We start from the raw sequence: 22,464 nt of genomic DNA on the forward strand, positions 1-22,464 counted from the left end.
TAAAAGATAACAAAAAAAGATCACTCTTACTCCTTGGAGTTCCAGTTTAAATATCAATTTTGGTTTTTCACCAAAAACAAAACTTGTTATATTAATAAACGTCAGTATCTCATGAAGAGAAATACAAGGTTCTATCATGAAAGGCCTATCCCTCTTACAATTTTGACTGCCAGCCAAACCACTAACATTTGCAGAAAGGCACCAGACTGGGTCCTACATCCAACAGCAGGGGAGAGAGAAGGGGTCCATCCCACTGAGGGACCGCCATGCTCTGCCCAAGGCGAAGCCACACACACGGACGCAGGAGTTTAACACCGCCGCACAGAAGCATACCATACTGCCCAACGAGGCGGCCTGCCCCAGCAGGATGCTCAGAAATCCTCACGCCATTTTCAGCTCTTCAACTGCTCAGTAACTGTGTCTTTTGATTCTGGAACTTAATCTTCATTCTAAAAGGCAGATAATGCCTAGTGGCTAGAAACTCAAGAATTAGAACCAGATCCATGTCTAGCTCTCAGGTTTGGGCAAGTCTGAAGCAGTTAAGTTACCTTTAAACATACCCACCAAAGTCAGCTTCAAACAAAACAAACAAAACAACATAACAGTGGAAATCATTTGTATTCTTTTTTCTTTTTTATTTTAGATTATTTTATTTAAGAGAGTGTGAGCTAGCATGAGCAAGGGGAGCAGCAGGCAGAGGGAGAGAGATAGGGAGAAGCAGACTCTCCACAAGCAGGGAGCCAGCTCAGGTCTCAATCCCAGGCCCCGGGATCATGACCTGAGCCGAAAGCAGATGCCCAACCCCCAACCGACTGAGACACTCAGATGCCCCTCATTTGTATTCTTTTCAGAAATGGAATCTTTGCAAAGACAAACTGAATGAAGAAAAATGTCCTATCGAGTAACACCTACCTTTGATAAATGAGCTAAACATCAGTGTATGTTTCCTTTTTCCTTTCAATTTAATGGGCCCAACACTTTGAACAGAATGAAGTGCTCCACAGACATGAACTCAAAACCTGTAACTCAGAGAGCTGAGGGGTCCTGTCTACAGCTGAGGAGGACAGCCAGAGCCCCCCCCCCCACCCAGGAGCAGGGTGCATCAAGGCTGCTCTGGCAAAATCCCCCCTCAGGGAGCCTTAAAGTTCCAGGGCTTTACTCACCCCCAATATTTGCTATGGACTCTGGCCCAATAAGTTGATTTTCAAACAGCCTTTCCGCCTGTTGTAACTTCGTATTTGGTTGCAGAACACCAAGCAAGAGAGGGGGTTCTTTGAAGCTGTAAAATAATGCAATTATAGGGATGTGTCTATAAGAAATACATGAAGAAAGTTTACTGAGGCCCTTCATGCATAACTCCCCACTCTGATAAAGAGGGCACACTGCAATAACATCCTTAGTGGCCAGAAACACAAAGGTTAAAGAAAACACCATTCTAGGAGATCAGAAAAGGTCATAGTATTTAAAAAAATTAAAATATGATTATGGCTAATGCAGGAACTTTGGTAATCAGCGGAGAGTATCCAGGGCCTCCAACTACCCAAGCTCCAGTCTCAGTCCAATGCCCTGACACAGGTTAGACATCATCCCACCCTCTGATTCACATGCCCTGGCATTTATTTTTCAGTGTCTGCCCAGTCATTAAAATCCAACTAAGACAGAGGGGAGTGGTGGTGGACATCCCACAGCTGATAGCCTCGCTTCCTACTTCACAGAGAAAACAGAAGAAACGAGAGGAGTTTGTCCTGGCCTGGTGTCACTAGCCTATCATCCAGCACAGGTGCTCTCTGCCTCCTGCCTGTCCCTCTCAGGGCCCAGCCAGGTTTCTCTCTGAAGCCAGCTTACACTGGGCCCTGGACCCTTCCTCTGATAAGACTGAGCTCCAGGGATCTTCCCTCTCTGCTGGTCCTTCTCAGCCTTCAAATCCTGCTGGTGGCACTTTCGGAAGGCAGACATGGTTGAAGGTCCTCTCCCCATGTCCTCTGCTACCACCCTGGTCCAGGCCACCATCTTCTGGCCCCTGCTTCCTCCATATTCTCTACAATGTATATCCTCAACCCAGCACTGTGCACCTTGTGAAATACATTCAGATCACAGCGTTTAGCTCTCACATCCCTGCAATGGCCCCATCTCAGCTAGAGCCTATGGCCTTGCAGGGGTGCCCTTCTCCCTGCAGTCTGGCCAGTCACCTCTCTCAGGTCTTCTCCTCCTGTTCACTCTGCCCTCTACAGGGCCCTCCCTGTGGGTTCCTGACCTAACAGGCACCTCTCGCCCTTAAATCCTTGGCACCAGCTCCTCTGTGCTCTGCCCTCCCCTTCTCAGGGAGGCCTGCTCTGACCACCCAATATAATACACCAGACCTCCCTCCAAAGCCCAGTTCCTAACACTCTATTTTCTCTATGGCACTTAGTAGCTGCTCACTTTTCTGTTGCATATACTGTCTATCCCCACTAGAACACATGGCCCATGAGATCAGGGATTTGTTTGTGTTTTTCACTGCTATATCTCAAGCACCTGCCATATAGGGGGTTCCCAACCAACACTGCGGGAAGGAGGAGGAAGGGAAGGAAGGGGCAAAGAGGGAAAATATCTCCCAATTCCCACCCTACCTTGCCGTCAAGCAGGGCAGTTTCCTAGCCACCCTTCCAGAGTGGGAGACTCAAGAGGGAAGGGGTGGCTGAAGATGTCGAATGATAAAGAAGCTTCCCTGTCTTGCCCAACCCTTCCCTTTCCAGCAGAACACCTACTGCCTCCTCTGAGTCAAGCATGTGCTTAGGACACAGCACAATTTCCTCTGAATTAAACTCCCCCACCCCACCCCCCTTTCACTCTACCCTGCCTCCCAGTTATGGCTTTCACCTGCTTTAAAAGAAAAAACAATCATGATTTAACCAGGAGTTAATAAAGTTATTAAAAGATATTAAGTTAATAAAGTTATTAGATAAGTATCTACCTAATAAAGCTACGAGTTTTACTTCTAAATGAAGAGAGCAGGGCTGCAACCTGCATACTTTGTTGAGAAAAGCCTAGGATATGGAGATGGACATGGCTAGGTTTGAATTCTAACCTTGGGAAGGTGAGCCCTCCCAAGGTGCACGTGAAGACTGAACAACACAGACAAGCATGTACAGCCCAGGGATAGAGGACAGTACACCCGAGACTCAGCCACCCCCTTCTGCCCAATCCTTGACCTTGCCTAATTCCCTATACAAAGGAAGTCCTCGAGAAATACTTGTAGCATCAACCTAATCAGGATATCATGCACCATCCCTGCCAACAAGCAGCCTGAGTATTATCTCAACAGGGAGGCAAGAAGAAAACTTATATGAGAAAATGCAAAGGATGGGCAAGAAAGGGCCCCAACTCCTGCAGCCTGAGCAGCAGGAGCATCAACGAAGAATGGCCTCAGGAAGGCCAGCCAGGCCACATGGACCCTTGCTAAAGCCTGTGAACTCATAAACTCTTATCAGCTCCCTGTTAACTCCCAAGTGCTGCTAACTCTTATTAAGTCCCATTAACTTCATGTGTTGAATGTATCCTGAAAGAACTGACCAAAATCCTCCAAAAATCAGAATGTCTTGTATGTCCTATCTACCACAGTCTTTTTATTATATTTATATTTATATTTATATTTATTATAAAGTCTTTTTATTATATTTATATTTATATTTATTATAAAGTCTTTTTATGTCCTATCTACCACACATTTTCCAAACAAGGAAGAAAGAAGGGTGCCTTGCATGGCAGGTTTTTGACAAGGCCCTGCAACCTTCCTGGTGACTGCTCCCTAGAACTGAAACCAACTGCATAATAGTCCATTCTGGAGGGGCCTGCACCCATCTTCATTTTTCTCTGTGATTTCCCAGCAATTGCTGAGTGCGGTCTCAGCGCTCCCCTGGAGGACATGGACACCAGAGGTAGACTCTCTGAGGCACTTCCGTCAGCCATCCTCCCTCCTGTCCAGCTGGCCGGATCCTGCTCCCCACGGCAGTCGCTGGTGGAGAGAACAGAGGTGCAGCAGAAGCTGAGAGCTCTGCTCTCCCGTCAGCGTTAATACTGCAACCACCTACTTGCTCCAGACAGTGTGTTTCCCTTCCTTGCTCTTTTTGCTCTGAACAGAGTTTGAAAGAAGCCCTTTTTGCTGCTGTTGTTAGCATTTTCCTCCAAACCTCAGCTCACTTCTGTTCTTCTACCTCCTCCAGTCTTCTGCTTTTGTTCTGCATTTTGGGGTTGCCCCTTCCAATTATTGAGAAAGTCACCTTCGAAGTCTGAGCATGGGAAAGATCCCTGTCAGCCACCCTAGTTTCACTGGGCTTCTCCTCCCTCCCCTCCTCACAAGGCTCATTTACTGTACAGACAGAATGTACTTTGTACAATTTCAAATCCTTAGTGGGCCACTTTCCCTTTCAGCTTCAGAAAGAGAGCACACACCTGTCTTTCCTTTGAATTTCTTCACTCTTCCCACATATAAATTCACCTTTACTGAGATCAAAGGTCTCCAGTCACTGAAGCTCCATGTTCCCCTGCTCTTTTCACTTTCCTGCTCTTCTCCAGGGCTAACTCCCCAGTCCAGATTTTGATGCCCAGCTGTGGACACAGTTCACACTCCCACCTTAGCCAACTAGATTATTCAGAAAACCCCAAGTCAGTTTCTATTTGGGGTAGGTTGAGCCACATCCTTCTACATGTTGACAAGGCTTAGCAAGGGAGAACCCCTATCACCCACAACGTGTCCTGAGAGCCTTCCCACCAGGCAGGACACCAAGTATGCCCTTGCTCCTAGCTCAGCCAGAAGACACATGGAGAGGTCCACCAACACACCAGGAATTAGAAGTCAACACTGTCATGGGTCTACAATGCCTAGGCCTTCACCCAATCCCAATGTTATGCAAGCTAATTATGTTTTAACAGCACCATATACATTACTAATTCTAAATCCAGCAACAGAAAAAGTTGACTCTTGTATACAAATGTCACTCTAAGGTAGAACTGTGTCCTCTTTGTATCTTTGTATTCAGCTACCTACCTTAAGCATTCTAGATGATGAATACATTCTCAGTGAACTGAGTACAACATAAAACCTTAATTTTTATTTATAAAACACTTACACATTATTCAATGTTATATTCACTCTATAATGGGACACAGTTCTTGCCTGAAGTTTTTAAACTCACTTAAATTAACTTCCAAAACCTTCACATCTCTGGAAAGTTCAAGAGCAAAGGGGAATTTACTTGTCAAACCAGATTGCACAACCCTTTGGCATAAGCTCAAATCAATGTCATAAATCATCACACCATTAAGAGCCTGGCTCTGCATTACTATAATTAAAAACGTGAATACATTTCATAGGGTCCTAGGTAAATACTATTTTTTTCAAGTTATAACGGACTACAATACTCATAGATGCCCACCAATGAGAGGTAACTTAGGAAAAACAGAATACTAATCATAAGGCTTTTGAAAAAATCAGTACTTAACAAAATTTAAACAAAGTAACTTAACCTTTGTGTGTGCTTTTGCCACTTCAAATGAATTCATGTTAATTAACACATAAACTTCTCTTATTTGGGATTTTTCTGGGTTTTATATGTGGTTTTTCATTTTTGTTTTTGAAATCTTACGAACAATACCATTCATATATTGTGTAACATCTGATTCCATACAAAACTCAAGCATTAAAGAAATCACAAATATCTCTCTTTCCTAGTAACTTACCTTTCAGAAAAATTGGGTATCCTAGACATTATCCCACCCTACCCTTGCGAAGCAAGCCCTCCCAAGAATGACCAGGACAGCTCACCTGAGAGGCTGTGGGTCTATGGGAGACTCCAGGAGCAGCATGGCTCCAAGAAGGGGAACGGTGAGGGAGACAGCCAGCATCAAGAAGGTCACTCGGAACACACGGCCACTAAAAGAGCTGCCAGAATCAGGGAAATACAAATCAAAACCACAATGAGATACCACCTCACACCAGTCAGAATGGCTAAAATTAAGTCAGGAAATGACATATGCTGGCGAGGATGCGGAGAAAGGGGAACCCGCTTACACTGTTGGTGGGAATGCAAGCTGGTGCAACCACTATGGAAAACAGCATAGGGGTTCCTCAAAAAGTTGAAAATAGAGCTACTCTACAACCCAGTAATCGCACTACTGGGTATTTACCCTAAAGATACAAGCATAGTGATCCAAAGGGGCATGTGCACCCAAATGTTTATAGCAGCAATGTCCACAATAGCCAAACTATAGAAAGAACCTAGATGTCCATCAACAGATGAATGGATAAAGAAGATGTGGTATATATACACAATGGAATACTATGCAGCCATCAAAAGAAATGAAATATTGCATTCGCGATGACATGAATGGAACCAGAGGGTATTATGCTTAGCAAAATAAGTCAATCAGAGAAAGACAAATATCATATGATCTCCATGATATGAGGAAGTAGAGATGCAACGTGGGTGTTGTGGGGGGTAGGAAAAAATTAAGTGAAACAAGATGGGATCAGGAGGGAGACAAACCATAAGAGACTCTTAATCTCACAAAACAAACTGAAGGTTGCCAGGGGGAGGGGGGTAGTGAGAGGGTAGTGGGGTTATGGACACTGGGGAGGGTATATGTTATGGTGAGTGCTATGAAGTGTGTAAACCTGGCAATCCACAGACCTGTACCCCTGGGGCTAATAATACATTATATGTTTATAAAAAAAATAAAAATAAATTATAATAAAAAAAACAAAAGGAGCTGCCAGAGATGGAATATACAAAGGTGATCAGCAGCGGCTGAGATGGGACAAGCCCAGCTGTCTCAAAGCCTGTGAAGCAAGAGCAGGCCTTTAGCCTGGTCTCATTGTGAGACCACTGACCTCTGTAGCTTGTGATGAAACTTTAGGACTGTTTGCTATGATTGGCAAACATGCTTCTGTTCTTTTTTTTTTTAATCTTCCAGCTGTGTGGGAAAGTCTTATCAGTTATTTGCCAGATAGTCTGATAAGCTGAACCTTCAATCCTCTAGTGGAGTCTCTAAGAGGACAAATCAAAGAACTGGTAAACACAAAAACGGAATAAAGAGTGCAATGATGTAATGCAAACACACCCGTCTACAAGAGAAGATGTGTTTACCAAAAGCCACTATTTCCTAGTACATGGATTTAAAGCAGCAACGTTCAGTCTTATGGGTCTCTAAGATCCCCAGCTTTGGTGGATAAAAGAGAGAAAGACAAATTCATGAAGCAAAGAGAACACAATACAACTTGCTGAGAGTCCGATTCTCCAGTCATTTTGCCAATCACACCACACCTTCAAGAATTCAGAAGCAAATCTCAGCTCTCTACCTTTAGAGGGCTGACAAATACTGACAGTTACTCACAAAGAATCTACACAATCACAATTCCAAGTCATCACTACTAAAGCCTTGGGAAGATCTAAAAGCTGCCTTGGGAATCTTGTGTGATGTTTTTGGACAAATGACCAATGGTAACTAAAATACCTCTCCAACGATCCTCACTGACATCATTACTCATGTGGTAAACAGCACATTTAGCCTCTTCGGTACTTCATAGGATCATTACTTGCTTTAAGTGCATTCAAATTTATTATATACTTACATCAAGATTAACTTTAAGCAAATAAAATCATGTGCTCCTAAGGTGGAGAATCTTTCCCTATTCCAAAAAAAAAAAAGTTGACTTAAAAAAAATCAAGACTCACACTTAACAAACACTTCATCAAAGGGCTGTGTTTTGAGTCTTGACAGGCTAGCCTTCCACTGTATAAACCTGATTCCAGGTACAGTACAGAAATGTGGGGCCTAAAGGCCAGCTCTAACTTCCTCAACAGTCAGCTATGCCACTTCAGGCAGGTTTCTTCACCATGGGCTCCCCACTATGTAACAGGGTTTTGTAACCTCAATGCCCCGCCCAATTTAAACATGCATGATTTTAATAAATGAAATGGCAGAAAATAAAGCATCTGTTTTGACGGTAGAAATGAAAAGCAAAGGGAAAGAAAAAGAGGAGAGAGGAGAAGATTCTCCCCTAGTGCCTCCAGAAAGGGACACAGTCCTGCCGACACCTTGACTTCAGCACAGGGACTACCTAAAGTCAGAACTGCAAGTTCATCCAGTGTTGTTGTTTAAGCCGTGATGTATGGGGTCATTTGTCATGTCAGCCATAGAAAACTAATCTAGTTTTCTAATTAAATTAGTTTCGTTGCCTGGAAGTGGGGTGTTCCTGCAACAAATACCTAAATCTGTAGAAGTAGCTTTGGAATTGAGCAGCAGATAGAGGAAGGAAAAATACTGAGAAGCAGGATAGAAAATTTTGTCCAGATTTCCTTAAACAGACTTAGCAGAAAAACAAATGCTAAAGACTCTACTAGCCAGGACTCAGAAGGCAGTAAGGAGCATGGTAGAGGAAATGTACATCATCTCAGAGGATGCCTAAATCGTTGGGAACAGCAGACACCGAAGGCGCCACTGATAAGGGCTCTCAAGGATGTCAGAAACAAGTTATTGGAAGCTGAAGGAGAGCAGATCCTTATTATACTACATCCTGCAGCAATGTGGAAAGCAGAACTTAAAAATGATGAGCCAGGATGCTGAGCTAAGGCCCTTTCCAAGCAGAGTGGAAGGTGCAGTCTGGTTTCTTCTCCTTTCTCTTCCAGAGCAGGACAGTATAGGGAGTAGCACTGAGCACTTCCTTTTGCCTTTGACATTTCCCCCTTTGGTAATGAGAACACTATTCTGTATCTATCTTCCTTCTAATAATCCTTCAAAAATGAATTTTCTTCCTAACTTCCCTCTCTGCACTCACACAGGGCTCAGAGCCCAAACCCTACCCAGGCAAAATGTCAGGTCGCCAGCCTTTCCCTTTTGCTACCTGGGAAAGGAGGTGATCCATCCCACAGACCTGGCTGGGAGAGGCCAAGGGTGCCCAGGCTCCTGGAAGGGATCCCTAAGAAGAGAAAATTCAGGCCAACCTCTACCTCCCAGCCCTGTCTCCAATCTCCAGGGCCACAGAGTCTTCTAATGCAACTAACTGACTGATGCCACTCAAGTGTGCAAGAGCACAGTGCATGAAAATGCACATATGGCATAGATCAGCTGCGAAACTGTCATGACAGCAGGCTGATGCAACCTGCTGAGAGGTCTGAAAAGAAGAATGATATAAACAATGACAATAAGAACATGCCATGCAACATGCTTCATGTGGGTAGCTAGCTAGGTGGAATTATGTATATCTCTACTTTTCAAAGAGAAAAGTGGTCAGAAAAAGACAACTGTGTCCACAGCCCACTGCCAGAACTGGAGGAGCACAACAGAGGGCCAGGTCTGGTCCTAAAGCTGCAGTCACCATTAACAACGCCACCTACTATGGACAAGCAGACAGAGAGAGGACCTACAGCCCTCAGGGCCGGAGTTGAAAAAATTCAGAACAACTTGATCATGACATTATTCTGCACATTTCGAACACATGGGTTCATACAATATGTGACCTCCGTGAATGGCTCCTTCCACTCAGCATATGTTTTGAGGCTCATCCAGGCTGCAGTACGGATCAGTAATTCATTTATTTTCATGACTCAGTACTATTTCATTGTAAGTATATACGGACATATCTCATTTTACTGTGCTTCACAGACATTGCATATTTTTTTTTTTTTTTTACAAGTTTAAGGTTCAAGAATTCAGTGGAGGAGGTAACTGCTGATGTGGTAGAAACAGCAAGAGAACCAGAATCAGAAGTGGAGCCTGAAGATGTGGCTGAATTGCTGTAATCTCATGATAAAACTTTCACAGATGAAGAGTCACTTCTTATGGATGAGCCAAGAAAGTGATTTCTTGAGATGGGATCTACTCCTGGTGAAGAGGCTGTGAAGATTCTTGGAATGACCATGGGGGAATTAGAATAGCATATAAACTTAGCTGATAAAGCAGTGGCAGATTTTGAGGGGATTGATTCCAATTTTGAAAGAAGTCATATCAGTGCTATCAACGGCATCACCTGCTATAGAGAAACTGTTTGTGAAAGGAAGAGCCAATCGATATGTCAAATGTATCTTACTTTAAGAAACTGCCACAACCACCTTAGGCTTCAGCTACCATTATCCTGATCAGTCAGCAGCTCAAATGACAGTTAGCATTCTTGGACAATAAATTATTTTTTAACTTAATGTAAAGGTATGTACACTGTTTTCTAGACACAATGCTATTGCACACTTAACAGATTACAGTACAGTATAAACACAACTTTTCTATGCACTGGGAAACCAAAAACTTCATTTGACTCATATTATTAAGATAAAAGTGGTCTGAAACTGAACACACAATTTCTCAGAAGTATGCCTGTATCACAAGTGGTTTATCCACTCATTCCCTGATAGATATTTGGGTAAGAGGGGGAAATAAGGGGGTGCCTGGGTGGCTCAGAGGGTTAAACCTCTGCCTTCAGCTCGGGTCATGATCTCGGGGTCTTGGGATCGAGCCCCGCATCGGGCTCTCTGCTCGGCGGGGAGTCTGCTTCCTCCTCTCTCTCTGCCTGCCTCTCTGCCTACTTGTGATCTCTGTCTATCAAATAAATAAATAAAATCTTAAAAAAAAAAAAAAAAAAAAAAAAAAGAGGGGGAAATAAGGAGTGATTACTTAATAGATAAAAGATGTTTTTATGGGGTGATGAAAAAGTTTTGAAACTAGAACATGTTGCCTAACACTATATATCACTGAACTATATACACTCTAAAGCGGTTAATTTTATGTCATGTGAATTTCACCTCAATTTTTAAAAGTGTTAACAGTGATGAAAATGTTCTAAATTTATATTATGGTGATTCTAGCAAAAATTTGTGAATATACTAAAAACCAATGAACTGGACATTTAAAAAATACATGAATTTTATCCTGTTAAAAAAACAAACAAACAAACAAAAAAGTCAATGACCCAACTGTGCAAACTGCCACTCTGAGACTAGGATGCTGTAACTTAAGCGATTTTCTTTAAGTGGCCTAAAGTCTTTTAATACAACAGAAATAACAGAGTATCTATATGGTAAAGCAGGACTGTTTACAAGTATAACTGACAGGAATGGCTGACCCTGTGGTTCTTTTACAAGCAGAATCCCAAGAGAGATAAATACAGAGGCACATGGTGAGGCTACACTGCACAAATCATTTGGGTAAGGTCCAAGGAGGAAGTCCATGTCCTGGAAAGTGGGCTGATGTAATCACTCCTCCCCCACCTCCCCAGCCCAGGAGAGGTGCAGTCCCTTAGGGGAAACTGAATTGTAAAATATTTCACCACAGAGCTGTCAGTAACATAAGTGGTGACACTGGCCAAAATGCTACTTTACCTTTTCCTTACCTGACATGATTCCACATAAAACACATCCTTCTCATTTGTCTTAGACTCCTATACTGTACACTCTTATACCACACTGTAGCTTACATTTTTTAAAATCTTAAATTTAGTAATCCAACTCACAGATTGTGACATGCTGCTTGAACATCTGGTTACCCCTTCACATAATAATAAAAGGCTCACTGATCCCTAGAAGAAAAAGTCCAGCCAGGACTGAAAGCGGGTGCTTCCAACTAGAAAGGCAGCCAGACACTGGGAGCCAATCCTTGCCAGAGTTCTAGTGAATGCCCTCTTACAATCACAGTCTAAAAAGCTGAAGAAAAATTCAGAGGCCACCCAGTCCAATGCTCCCAAATGTGGTCAGTCCCTGGACTGCCTACACCAGATGACTGGGGCAACAAGGCCCAGGAATTCTTACTGGGCAAACCAGCGTGGGACTGGGGAGCCTTTTTTCTTGTGCTCCCCAGTTGTCCCTGCTGTGCAGCTGGATACCACCAACCTCATCCAACTCTCCACTGAGTGATAATATCCATCAGCATCCCCCTGGCTGCTCATGAGACACAGCCTCTACTGGAAAGTTCTATGGTCAAGTTTTACAAACAACCACTTAAACTCCTTTAGCAATGCTGTCCAATGGAACTCTCTTGGTAATGACAGAAATGCAGCAACCACTAGCTAGGTGTGGCAGCTGAGCACCTGGAATTGGGCTAGCATGTTATCTACATGAGCCAAAGACTGCCACTGTGTACTGGCCCTACACTATTTATTTGCTCACTACAGGCTGAGACCCATTAGCTCAATAGGCCCACCAGCACCAAACTCAAACTTTTATAGACAAGGTTATTTTAAAAATAGCCAAACAAGCAAACTTTTAGCCATTTAGAGTCTGCCTGTTTTGCATACTCTATAAATCTCACCAACAGCAGTCACCCATTGATAAGACAGGGCCTGGATGTTTTAAGGCCCTGAGCTGCTCCTGCTGCCCCTGGAGCTCTCTGACCCAGAGACTCACCTAGATAGAGGAGGCTGCTCTCTTATCCTCCTCACTAACCTCCCCTTCTGGACTGGGGCCCTTCTCCTGCCATCAGATAATGCTCTCACATGCAAATCTGTCCAAGTGTCACCCAATAAAGCTTGTGTGTGCCACTGCCACCTCATATCCATATCTTTTTTCCTTGATCAGCCCCCAAATCCCTCAAACTCCCTACATTGTACAAATGAGGAACTGAATTTTTAATATAGTCCAATTAAATTAAATAGCCACATAAGGCAAGTGGCTGCCACATCAGACAGCACAGCTTCAACTCACTTAATCCTTCACACACAGCATTTAATAATCAACCACACACACGTGCCAGGTACTACCCAAGGCCCTGAGAGTTTCCTGTCCTCTATATATTCTAATAAATAAGCAGATACCAGAGAGTGACAAGTACAACAAAGAAAAACACAGGGACAGGAGGAGGGCGAGGGCTGGCCACAATAGGGGTCAAAAGCAGGTGACCTCTGAACAGAGACTTCAGTGAAGGTAGGAAAATCTCAAACACCTGGGGCAGAGGAATGCAAGCAGAAGTAACAGCAGGACTCAGTGAGAACTTGGCATGAGTGAAGAACACATACTTTAAGGGGTTAAGTTTAAGCCCCCATTCCCAAACCTTGGCCACAGAGACAGAATGGCCATGGCAGGCAGGCAGGCTGAGGCATGGTAAGTGAGGGGAAGCTGGTGGAACAGGTTCGGCCCACGGCCAGGGGCAGATCCCACAGGCCCTAAAGGCCAGGGAAGTGCTGGCCAGTGTGCAGGACGGATGTTCATGAAGGTTACAGCATAAAACAGTTCCCTAATTATTTTATGGGGGACATTGGCTGCTTGGGTCACCTCATGCAACATGTTCTAAGATAGACACTTTCCCTTTGCTTGCACTGACTGGGTCCAGATGAGTGCCCTCAGGAAGAGCAAACCCTTGACTTCCCAGATCACACCATCCTTCACAGGCAAACCATCCCCAGTCCTGCAGGAGTCCCTCAGATGGTGGGGCTTGCAGAACTTTCCTGGTTGTCTCAGAGTTTGTAAAAATTCCCCCTAAAATGTGATGCCCAGAGCTCAAAGCAAAGCTCTAGCCTAAACTGTAAATGTCACTCCACAAAAAGGCTTTAATTGCCATGACTGAAAAGCAAGGAGATTTCACATAAAAATATGGGTTTCCAGCTTCTCTTGAAAAAGCAGAGATCTATGAAACCTAAGGCTGCAGGGCAGGTACACAGGACTTTCCGCTCCTCAGACAGACACACATGCTCTTCTTCTCCTGGCCCCACACCTGCTCCAGACCTTAACACACCAGGATTTTCTGAGAACTAAACCAAGTGATGGATGTATGTGCAGTGCTAAGACCAGGGTTTGGAACAAGAAAAGTGCTCCATAACTGACAGGTAGCAGGACTGCTGCTCTTCTGGAGGCATCTGAGTCTGTGACTATCTGGCAGTGGAACCTCTGTACCTAAGCTCTGGGCACATTTATTTTGGCCCAAGGTTCATTCCTACAAACTCACAGTCACCTATAATTCTGCCTTTCCTCCACCTTTGCCCCCTGCCTCTGCACACCTGCCTCACATTAACTTAAATAAAGGACACTCCATTTATCCCTCTCTACTTGCACATTCCCATCATATTCTCTTTCCCAATCTGTGTTGACACATCCAAGAAGGCTGGCAACTTCCCTCCCAGATGCAGTTTGGGAAATCAACTTTTTTGCTCCAATCTCTTAGAGAGCCCAAAGTGATGCTCACCTCCTTGAGGACATCTGCACCCTGAAATTTCCTACATTTCTAAGCCCAAGAGAGCAATCATGGTGATGCAACAGGAGCTGGCAATAACTGTTGGCTCAGCCATGTGCTACAAAATCCTCTGTAACTTCACCAGGCAAACCTAAAAGGTGTTCTCCATCCCCTTCTGCATACAGGACATCAGGGCCTTGAGTCATAGACTGAAGGCTCCATGAGATCAAAAACAATCTGTGTTTTTTTAAAAAAACCTATTAGTCACAAATCCATGGACCAGAGCCCCAGGTGTCAAGGTGACCCCTGAACCTGAAAAAGTTAAATAGCAGCAAGCCCAGTCTTTTAACTGACTGCACCTTGAATTTGTTGGTTTCTCACATTCCTTTACACTGGGGCTCCCTGACTATAGATGCCTTCATTCATTTTAGCATTGAAAATAAGTTAGAAACAAGTTAAAAGAATGATTTGAAACACACATCCAAGGGGAGGGCTGAGAAGTACTGATTCCTGACTCCTCATAACCACAACTTCATGATGGCCCCATCTGTCTCTCTACCCTGCCTTCCTTAATCTTCAGTCTTAAAAAGGGAAAAGGAAAATGAATACAGTAGGGATTCTTAATTAGCTTAAAATCCTTTAGAAGTTTACTGAAAAAGCTGTTAAATTTTTAATGTACTCACTCTTCAATCCTTAACAGTTACACAGAGACATTAAACAGCTACTCTCTCTTCCCAGACTGAACTATGTTCCAAAAGAGAAGGAACAGTATTAGTGTTGCAATCCTTCTGACAGAGTTTGTAAAGCATTTGGAGAAATTGATGCCAAATAACAGTAATTAAAAGTTTGCACTAGTATGTTAAAGTGCATAGCTCATCTATATTCCACACTGAAGAAAAGGAGTTAATGACCACATTCCTCAGTATAACTTAAATACAGAAATTCAAGAGTTTTGGCATAAAACCTTATTTCCAAAGCATAATTTAAAAATACCCTTCTCAATCATTGTCCAGTTCCCAATGCTATCCTCACTCATTCATTTCTGCTTCTCCTTTGACTCCATTACTCTAACTTTATATAAACCACTTGACTCCCATAGACTTAGGTACCCTCAGCTGTCAAACAGAGCTAACATTACATTTCATGGCAAGAGTCAGGAGACTAGCTAAGGTATCAGTAAGTGTCCCATCCACTAAAATCTACCGTCCTATTTCTGTTCTCTTGATTGAAGAACATACCATTCAAGGTCTTCTTTTTCCTACTTAGCGCATCTAAAATTTACTCTATAGTTGTCAGATTTCTCCTTCCTTCAGATTCCTTTACTTCACCCACTATACACAATGCTCTCCTGCCTTATGGTGAATCCTCAACTTTTAAGGTAAATCAAGAAAACAGTGAGGTACTAGACATGATCACAAAAGAAATGAAAAAAAAAAGGGGGGGAGAATCGCATCAGAAAAATAAGAAAAACAACTATAGAGTTACAATAATAAATGTAGAAAAAATGACAACTCACTTTGAAAAAACAGACTATTACAGATACATAGAAATGGGGAAGAGAAAGAGAGAAATACAGGAAAATAAGAATAACATTCATGGACAGAGAAGTCAAGAAAATGTCTTAAATACACACGGTTTTGTAAAAGGTACAGTCGAAAAGAACAGCAGCAGATGGTGATTCTGTAACATCCAGTTCATCCTGCCATTAAGTCAGAAATCCCACAGAGAAACTGAAAAACAATTTAATTAAATCTGCCCCTCTATCATGTGGTCAGGAGTGTCAGAGAAGCCCAGCTGAGAGTTGGGTCCATCCAACAAGTGCTCTCAGGTGCCATACGCCCTGGTTTTCACCACACTCCACCTCAAGGCAAACTCAGAGCCAGCTGCGCTTTCATTTCCCATGTACAAGTGCACGAGCAAGTCTTGCTTTCATGGTTTCTGTAGTGCAGCCATGCCAGTCCATGCATGTCCATTCTAAAAGGCTCCTCAGTCATCAGCAGACCATGACTTCACAATATCCACAATCAGTAAAGTGACCAACTTGGCCTGGTTTGCCCAGGGTTAGCAATGAAAGTCCTGCGTCTCTGGAAACCTGAGTTTATTCAGCATATTACTCACCTTCCCACCGGATCTAGGAGTCAAATATCACCAAACTATGTTCTCTGCAAATTGCCTTTCTAAAACCAAGACACTCCTTTCTGCGATAGCTCTCCTTCAAGTGTGGCCCTCTTATTATCATCAGTGAATATTCAGTCTGCTCCCACAAAACCTAGCCCTCATTATGTACCACAACCCCAGGCACACCAGTAAATATTTCCAATATTTCTATCAACTTCTAGGTCAATCGGTTCCACAACTTTGAGGTTGGTGTGCAGGAGGCCTCTTGGTCCTCCCTAAAAATGTACAGTTATGAGACTCAGGAGACAAAATTAAAGGGGGAAGTGTAAGTATTATATTTTTTAATGCATGTCTTCAGTTTTAGCTAACAAAACATAGTATACTCAAATTCTGGAAGGTTCAGAGACGTGAAGGCCAAAAATCTGAGGGTTTTGTTTTGTTTTGTTCTGCTTTTTAATTAGGTAGGCATCAACTAGTTTCCTACGCTTCTCCATCCCTATCAGGAAAAATCTGCAAGCCTAAATTCTCACAAAAGTTGCTTAACAATGTCACTTCTGTTCTCTACATTTTCCTGAAAACCACAGTGAAAACTGGTCACACAGCGAGAGGTGGGAAGGTGCAGAAGAGCCAGTGCAGAGTCCAGCTCTTCGCGGAAACAGGAGCCGCGACCCGAGCATGCTTTCGGACTTCCTTTCAGAACAGGGAGAGCGGGGAGCTGGGAAGACCTAGGACCGTGGCAAGGTGGCTCTCCCCCGGGGGACTGGGTACGCCAGTAGGAAGGATAGGAAGGAGGGGGCGAGAGAGCTTGGGAAAGGCGAGGAAGCCACAGCTCTGTAAATTGGGGAAGGAAGGAGGAGCAGAGAGGGGCAGATGTGGAGCGAGGCGGTCTCAGGACCGCAAGAACCAGGGAACACTGCTGAAATTGGGCGCAGGGTGCACCCAGGCCTCAAGGACCTGGCAGGTGCATCCGCTTGGTGGGAGCCTGTTTCTTTCCCCCATAAAATGAGTTTTGCCCGGGAAAGTAAATGGGATGAAGCCTGCAGCGCGCTTGGCAACGCATTTACCCAATTGCTGTTACTGCCGTCCTAGTGGATACAGAGGGTCGACCCGGCCTACCTGCCGTCCTTGGCCTCGGGTGCCTGGCCATCGTCCGTGACGACCTGTGGCCGCAAGGGCCGCCGCTGCCGCAACCCCTCCGCCTCACTCATGGTGTGAGCCCCTCAGTCGTCAAGCCCGTCACTAACCCGGACAGAGGAGTACAAGCTCTGCCCCGGCCCGCCCCGGCCCGCCCGGGCCCGCCCCGATCCGGGCCACGCACCGCCCTCGGCCCCACCCCGGCTGCGCGCGGAAGTGACGTCATTGGCGCACTCCTTCCGTCAGCTGCCATGGCCCTCTCTAGAGCGTTCGTTGGGCGGCTCTTCTCCGCGACCTGGAGCGGGAAGAGGTCGGAGAGGTCCCTGGCCAGGCGCGGGGCTCGGAAGTGGGCCCTGATCCAGTGAGGACGTTTCTGAAGCCCCAGATCGCGGATGGTCTAACCCCGGGCACTTCCAGCTCAGCCCTTCGCTTCCTGCGTTCCTTTCACTGCTGGCGTTGGAACCCCCGCAGTCGGTAGGCGGGTGAACGTGCACATCGGCGGCGCTGGGCTGAGGTGGTGGCCGCTTGTGTGGGTAGAATGTGGCACTGCATGTTAAATGACAAAGAGCCTGGTTCTGGTTCGTATAGGCGGGATAAATAAATAAACAAACAAATAAAAAAAAATAACGAGTTGCATTGGAGCCTGGTTCGTATAGGCGTGGTAAAAATAAATAAATAAATAAATAAGTTAAATAACGGGTTGGAGGCTAGGAGGGCAGTAATGCTCACCGGAAAATCATATGACCTTTTACAAACAGATCCCTTTAAGGGGAAAATTTGGGACATACATGCTGTTCTTTAGATTAAGGCCACTGAATATTAAATCTTTTTGCTACAACAGAATATTTGATAAGGTTTGTGTAAGGGTTACCCTTGGAAGCAAAAGCGGGGTATATAGAAATCATTAATTACAACATAAGGTCTAAGAAAGCACAAAGCAATCATCAGTTCATCCATTTAACAATATTTTAATCAGCTAGGTATATCTCTAGGTGCTGGGAGGTGATGGTGAGCAAACCATAGACAAGCTCCGTCACTGAAATTAAACTGGTGAGAGATGACTTTAATCAGGTCATCAAAAAGATAAATGTGAAATGTAAAAATTGCATTACAGGGAAGTAACATGATCTTGTAAGAGTATTTGATGGATTAAAGACCTGAGAAATGACTAGGATTTTGAGAAGAAACAGGATTTCCAGGCAGAGGGAACCATATCCCACTACTGTGCATCATTTTTAGAAAAGGCATGTTCAAAATGAAGTATTAATTAATTTGCTTATTGCAACTAAAACCTTTCCTGATCAAACATGCCATTGCCGTTCCTAGTGTTAGGGGGCACTAGAATCCCACATGACTGTGGTAAGAGATGAAGAACCAGCATGAGGGAAGTGAAGAGCTCTCATATCAATCCAGTTCTGCAAGGATTACCAGGTCTGGCAGGGATATAATTAAGGCCTTGGCAATATTTTACTTCATTTCCTATCCAGTACAATCAGGATAGCTGTTAGATCCAGGATAGTTCAGGCAGCACTGCATGATCTGGCCCTGTCAGGATAATCCTATCTGGATTTTTCCCTCTTGAGTTTTAGACACTCAGCATTGCTTGTTGTTTCTAACTTTATGCCTCCCTGCTTTTGTCCATCTTATTCCTTCCTGTGAAAATGTTTTCCTTCACCACTTGGCCAAAATAACTTTTGTCATTTAGGACTCATTTCAAGTACCATTGCTGAAAACTCTTCCCCTAATTTCTTAAGCAGAATATCTTTGTGTCTAAGCCACTTTGAACATACCCCAAATATAGGATTTAGCTTATTGGTTTAGAATTATTTGTATTCCATGCCCAGCATTAAAGCCCACCAATCAAAACAGTCAGGAACATACCTGTAAGTAATAGTAATAAGAAGTTACATTTATTGAACTTGCTGTAGCAAAGAAATTAACCAGAGGACCTGTGAGGCACCTAAAAAATGGGAGGATTATGGAAGGTCCTTGAGGGGTTAGGGCTGGTGTTTGTAACAGATGGTCTTGGCAGAGATGGGCCAGAATTTATAAACTAGGAGATTCATTGTGGGGGGAGCCCATGGTCCTACCTGGAACACATGAATCCAAGTGGAGTTATTGGGAGATCAGCTTGTCTTGTCTCAGAGAAAATGGTCTGAATGAGCTAAATTAGAGGGTTTGAACTTGGATTGTGTTGGGTGGCACAGTTAAGTACCGTTTTTCATGGTGAGATCCACATTGCCTATCGTGGTTTATTTCAGTTATCTCCCCAGGCTGTAGCCTAGCTGCCACCCAGTTATCAGCAGGGAGATGGAAACAATGTAATTGGTTAGTCCAGGTTAATCAACCTCAGCACCACTGATATTTTGGGCCAGATAAGTCTTTGTTGGGGGTGGCAGGGAGAAGCTCTCCTGTGTATTGCGGGATGTTTAGCTGCATCCCTGGTCTCCATCAGGTAGATGCTAGTAGAATCCCACCTAGTCATGATAATCAGTAGTGTCTCTGAAAATTGCCAAGTATCCCCTGGAGACAAAATAGCCCCTGACTGCAAACCACTGGGTTAGACCAACCAGAAGCCACCCTCATGCACCCTGAGAGTGGGGATGAAGCTCACTTGCATTGAAACTCTGACCCGCATGGAAGTTATTTATCTCAACAAATCAGGGTTCTGCCAGCAGGGAAGGAGCGACAGTGATGCTGAGGGAGCAGCCAGTAGGGTGCCTCATGGCTTAAACTAGCTCTCTATTTGCTCCCTATTTCCCTGTGTCCAGTACAGTGGACATAGGGAATGCTCCCTATTTCTAGTCCAGTGCTTTTTCCCTATCCTATACTGTTTCCATTCCTTTTGTAGATATCTCTTGAAAGCCTTTCAGGCACTTAGCCAAGTGCTGTGACAAAACAAAGGTGAAATAAGGTAAGCCAAAGTGCAAACATATATAATCTCAGAGGGAAGATTAGCATAATAACCAATCTAAAACAGGGCCATGGAGGAACTACACAGTGCATTGAGGGCCACAAGGGGCAAGTCCCATCAGGTAGCAGTGCCCAGAGAAGATTTCATGGAGGAAGTGACCAGTGAACCAGGCCTTGGTTAAGTAGGATTATAACGGACAGGTTGAGGGGATGGAAGAGGACAAGAAACAGGCTTAAGAGGGAAGCATGGGGTGTCTATGGATTGATCAATAAGAGGGTGACCAGGGTAGATTTCAAGGTTATGAGTAATAAAGGAAGAAGAATCATCTAAAAGACACTCTAAAGGGGTGAAGAAGAACAGCGATGGACTGAGAGCCCTTCTTCCCGCCCTGCATCCAGGAGAGCGGGAGTGACCTGCTCCAAACAGGATTTCAAGCTAAGTTGTTGTGTTGGAATGGGAAGCTCTGGTGTCAGCTCAGGTGGGACAGTGGAGAGCATAAAGTTAGAGAATGTAGAATTGCTTGTTTAGAGTAGAAAATTATCTTAGAGATCAACCAGTTGCCAGACACAGACATTCACAAAAATCCACTTAAGATGAGGGAGGGATTTATTAGAAGGATATGGGGATATCCCATGGAACTCCAAAACAAAGTGCAACCCAGCCTCACAGGAACTGGTACAAGAACCTGGAAAAACAGAAGCAGTATTCTTCTCAACCTCCCTGGTACCCCACTGTGTTTTGTCTCTTGTCCCTGTGTGATTTGGTGACTTGCCTTGTTATGGGACTGTCTGTCTTTGTCCTTGATGCCTTTTATTAGAGCTGAATACAGTGACACAGGCTACAATCTGGCCTTGAGTTAAAAGGAGAAATCTCGGGTTTCTTTTAGCCTCTAGGAAATGTTCTTGCTTTTCCAAAAATAAAAATTTTTATTTCTTATCCTGCTCTGACCCCAGAGTTATACTTAGAATGGCAGTAGCATCTTTGTAACAGTGGAAAATCACCCTGAGGTCTAGAAGACAACACTATGAGAACAGAAAACCTAGACTGCTGACTCTTGCCAGTAACCATGTACCCCTGGGTTTCTGGGTTACATGAGGAAGACCACCCCTTGTATATCCAAGGTCGGTCAACTGAGCAGTATGTGCTTGCTCCTAAACGCATCCTATCTCATATGCCAGCATTCTCTGCTTGGACATGCCCATGCAGACAATTACTGCCTCAAGCCCAGCTCTCCATGACCTTCCATTTCAGGTGTCCCACCAGTTAACTACTCTCTTTATCTGCAGATATCTTTAACTAACTCTTTATCTATCTTTAACTAACTCTTTATCTGCATTCCAGATTCCTGGAAGCAGACTCTGATGTTCCCAACTTTGGTGAGATGCTCACGTCCAATTGCCAGGTTAGAGGACCGGGTCCCATGTTCCACTGACTATTCAGAGCAGGGAGGAATGAGAGAGGAGACTAGGTGGCATAGGCATGAGCAGGGTGGGGATGGCACATCAAATGATGTCTGCCCTAGTGAGAAGTAGGCAAGGGGAGAGATAAGGATTATTAGTAAGCTGACTGGAGAAAAGTGCCTTAATTACCCTAATGAGGATTCTTAGGGTCAACCCTGACTTGGTAGGAAAAGTTGCTCAGTAGGAAAGACACTGACCAGTCAGCATCTACATAGACCTGGACATTCATTATTGTTACCTCTGTCGAGAAATGAGCTCATCTGCTCCATCGTTTCCTTGGGAATCTTAGCACTGACGTATCCTGGTTGACACAGGTCACTCGTTAATTACATTTCATTACATCCAGAAACCCTTTCTTGAAAACAACCAGTTATTTCCCTTTGGACAATTTCTGCTCTGCCTTTTTGTGCAAATTTATAAAAGCTAAGTGTTTCATTGGCTCAGGAATAAACAGATGTGTGCTTGGCTGAAGTGATGTCCTTCTTTGGGAAAGAATCAGCCCAAAATGAGACTGTGCATCCAGAAGGCTGCTCAGCAGAAGTTTGGTCTGCATTAGCAAGGAGACTAGACACAGTTACCCAGTTGGTGGCTCTTACCAGGAAAATTCCACCTTGTCTGCAAAGGAAGTTGGCAGGTCATCTATTCCAGCAGGCATTCTGAACTCCTTGGTACTTTCCAGTTTGTTGATGATGTTCTAGGCCAGCCAGACCT

At 44.2% G+C, this 22,464-nt stretch overlaps 1 protein-coding gene across 6 annotated transcripts in view; it reads right to left on the reverse strand.

Annotated features, from left to right (window-relative positions):
* APMAP (adipocyte plasma membrane associated protein) overlaps positions 1 to 17,537 on the reverse strand; it is a 45,996-nt gene extending 28,459 nt beyond the window's left edge. For 2 of the 6 annotated variants that reach the window (XM_032859344.1, XM_032859342.1), the window contains exons 1-3: positions 17,362 to 17,535; positions 5,804 to 5,920; positions 1,164 to 1,279 (exon numbers count right to left, since the gene is read on the reverse strand). In XM_032859344.1, coding sequence (XP_032715235.1) covers positions 1,164 to 1,279; positions 5,804 to 5,920; positions 17,362 to 17,453 — 325 coding nt within the window. In that variant the 5' untranslated portion in view covers positions 17,454 to 17,535. Of the gene's footprint in view, positions 1 to 1,163; positions 1,280 to 5,803; positions 5,921 to 17,361 lie in introns of all 6 variants that reach the window. The other 4 variants (XM_032859343.1, XM_032859346.1, XM_032859341.1 and 1 more) reach the window with 4 other exon arrangements.
* Between the last annotated feature and the right edge of the window lie 4,927 nt (positions 17,538 to 22,464).

Source organism: Lontra canadensis, unplaced genomic scaffold, assembly GCF_010015895.1.
Source record: "Lontra canadensis isolate GAN:19392208 unplaced genomic scaffold, GSC_riverotter_1.0 scaffold16, whole genome shotgun sequence".
NCBI lineage: Eukaryota > Metazoa > Chordata > Mammalia > Carnivora > Mustelidae > Lontra > Lontra canadensis.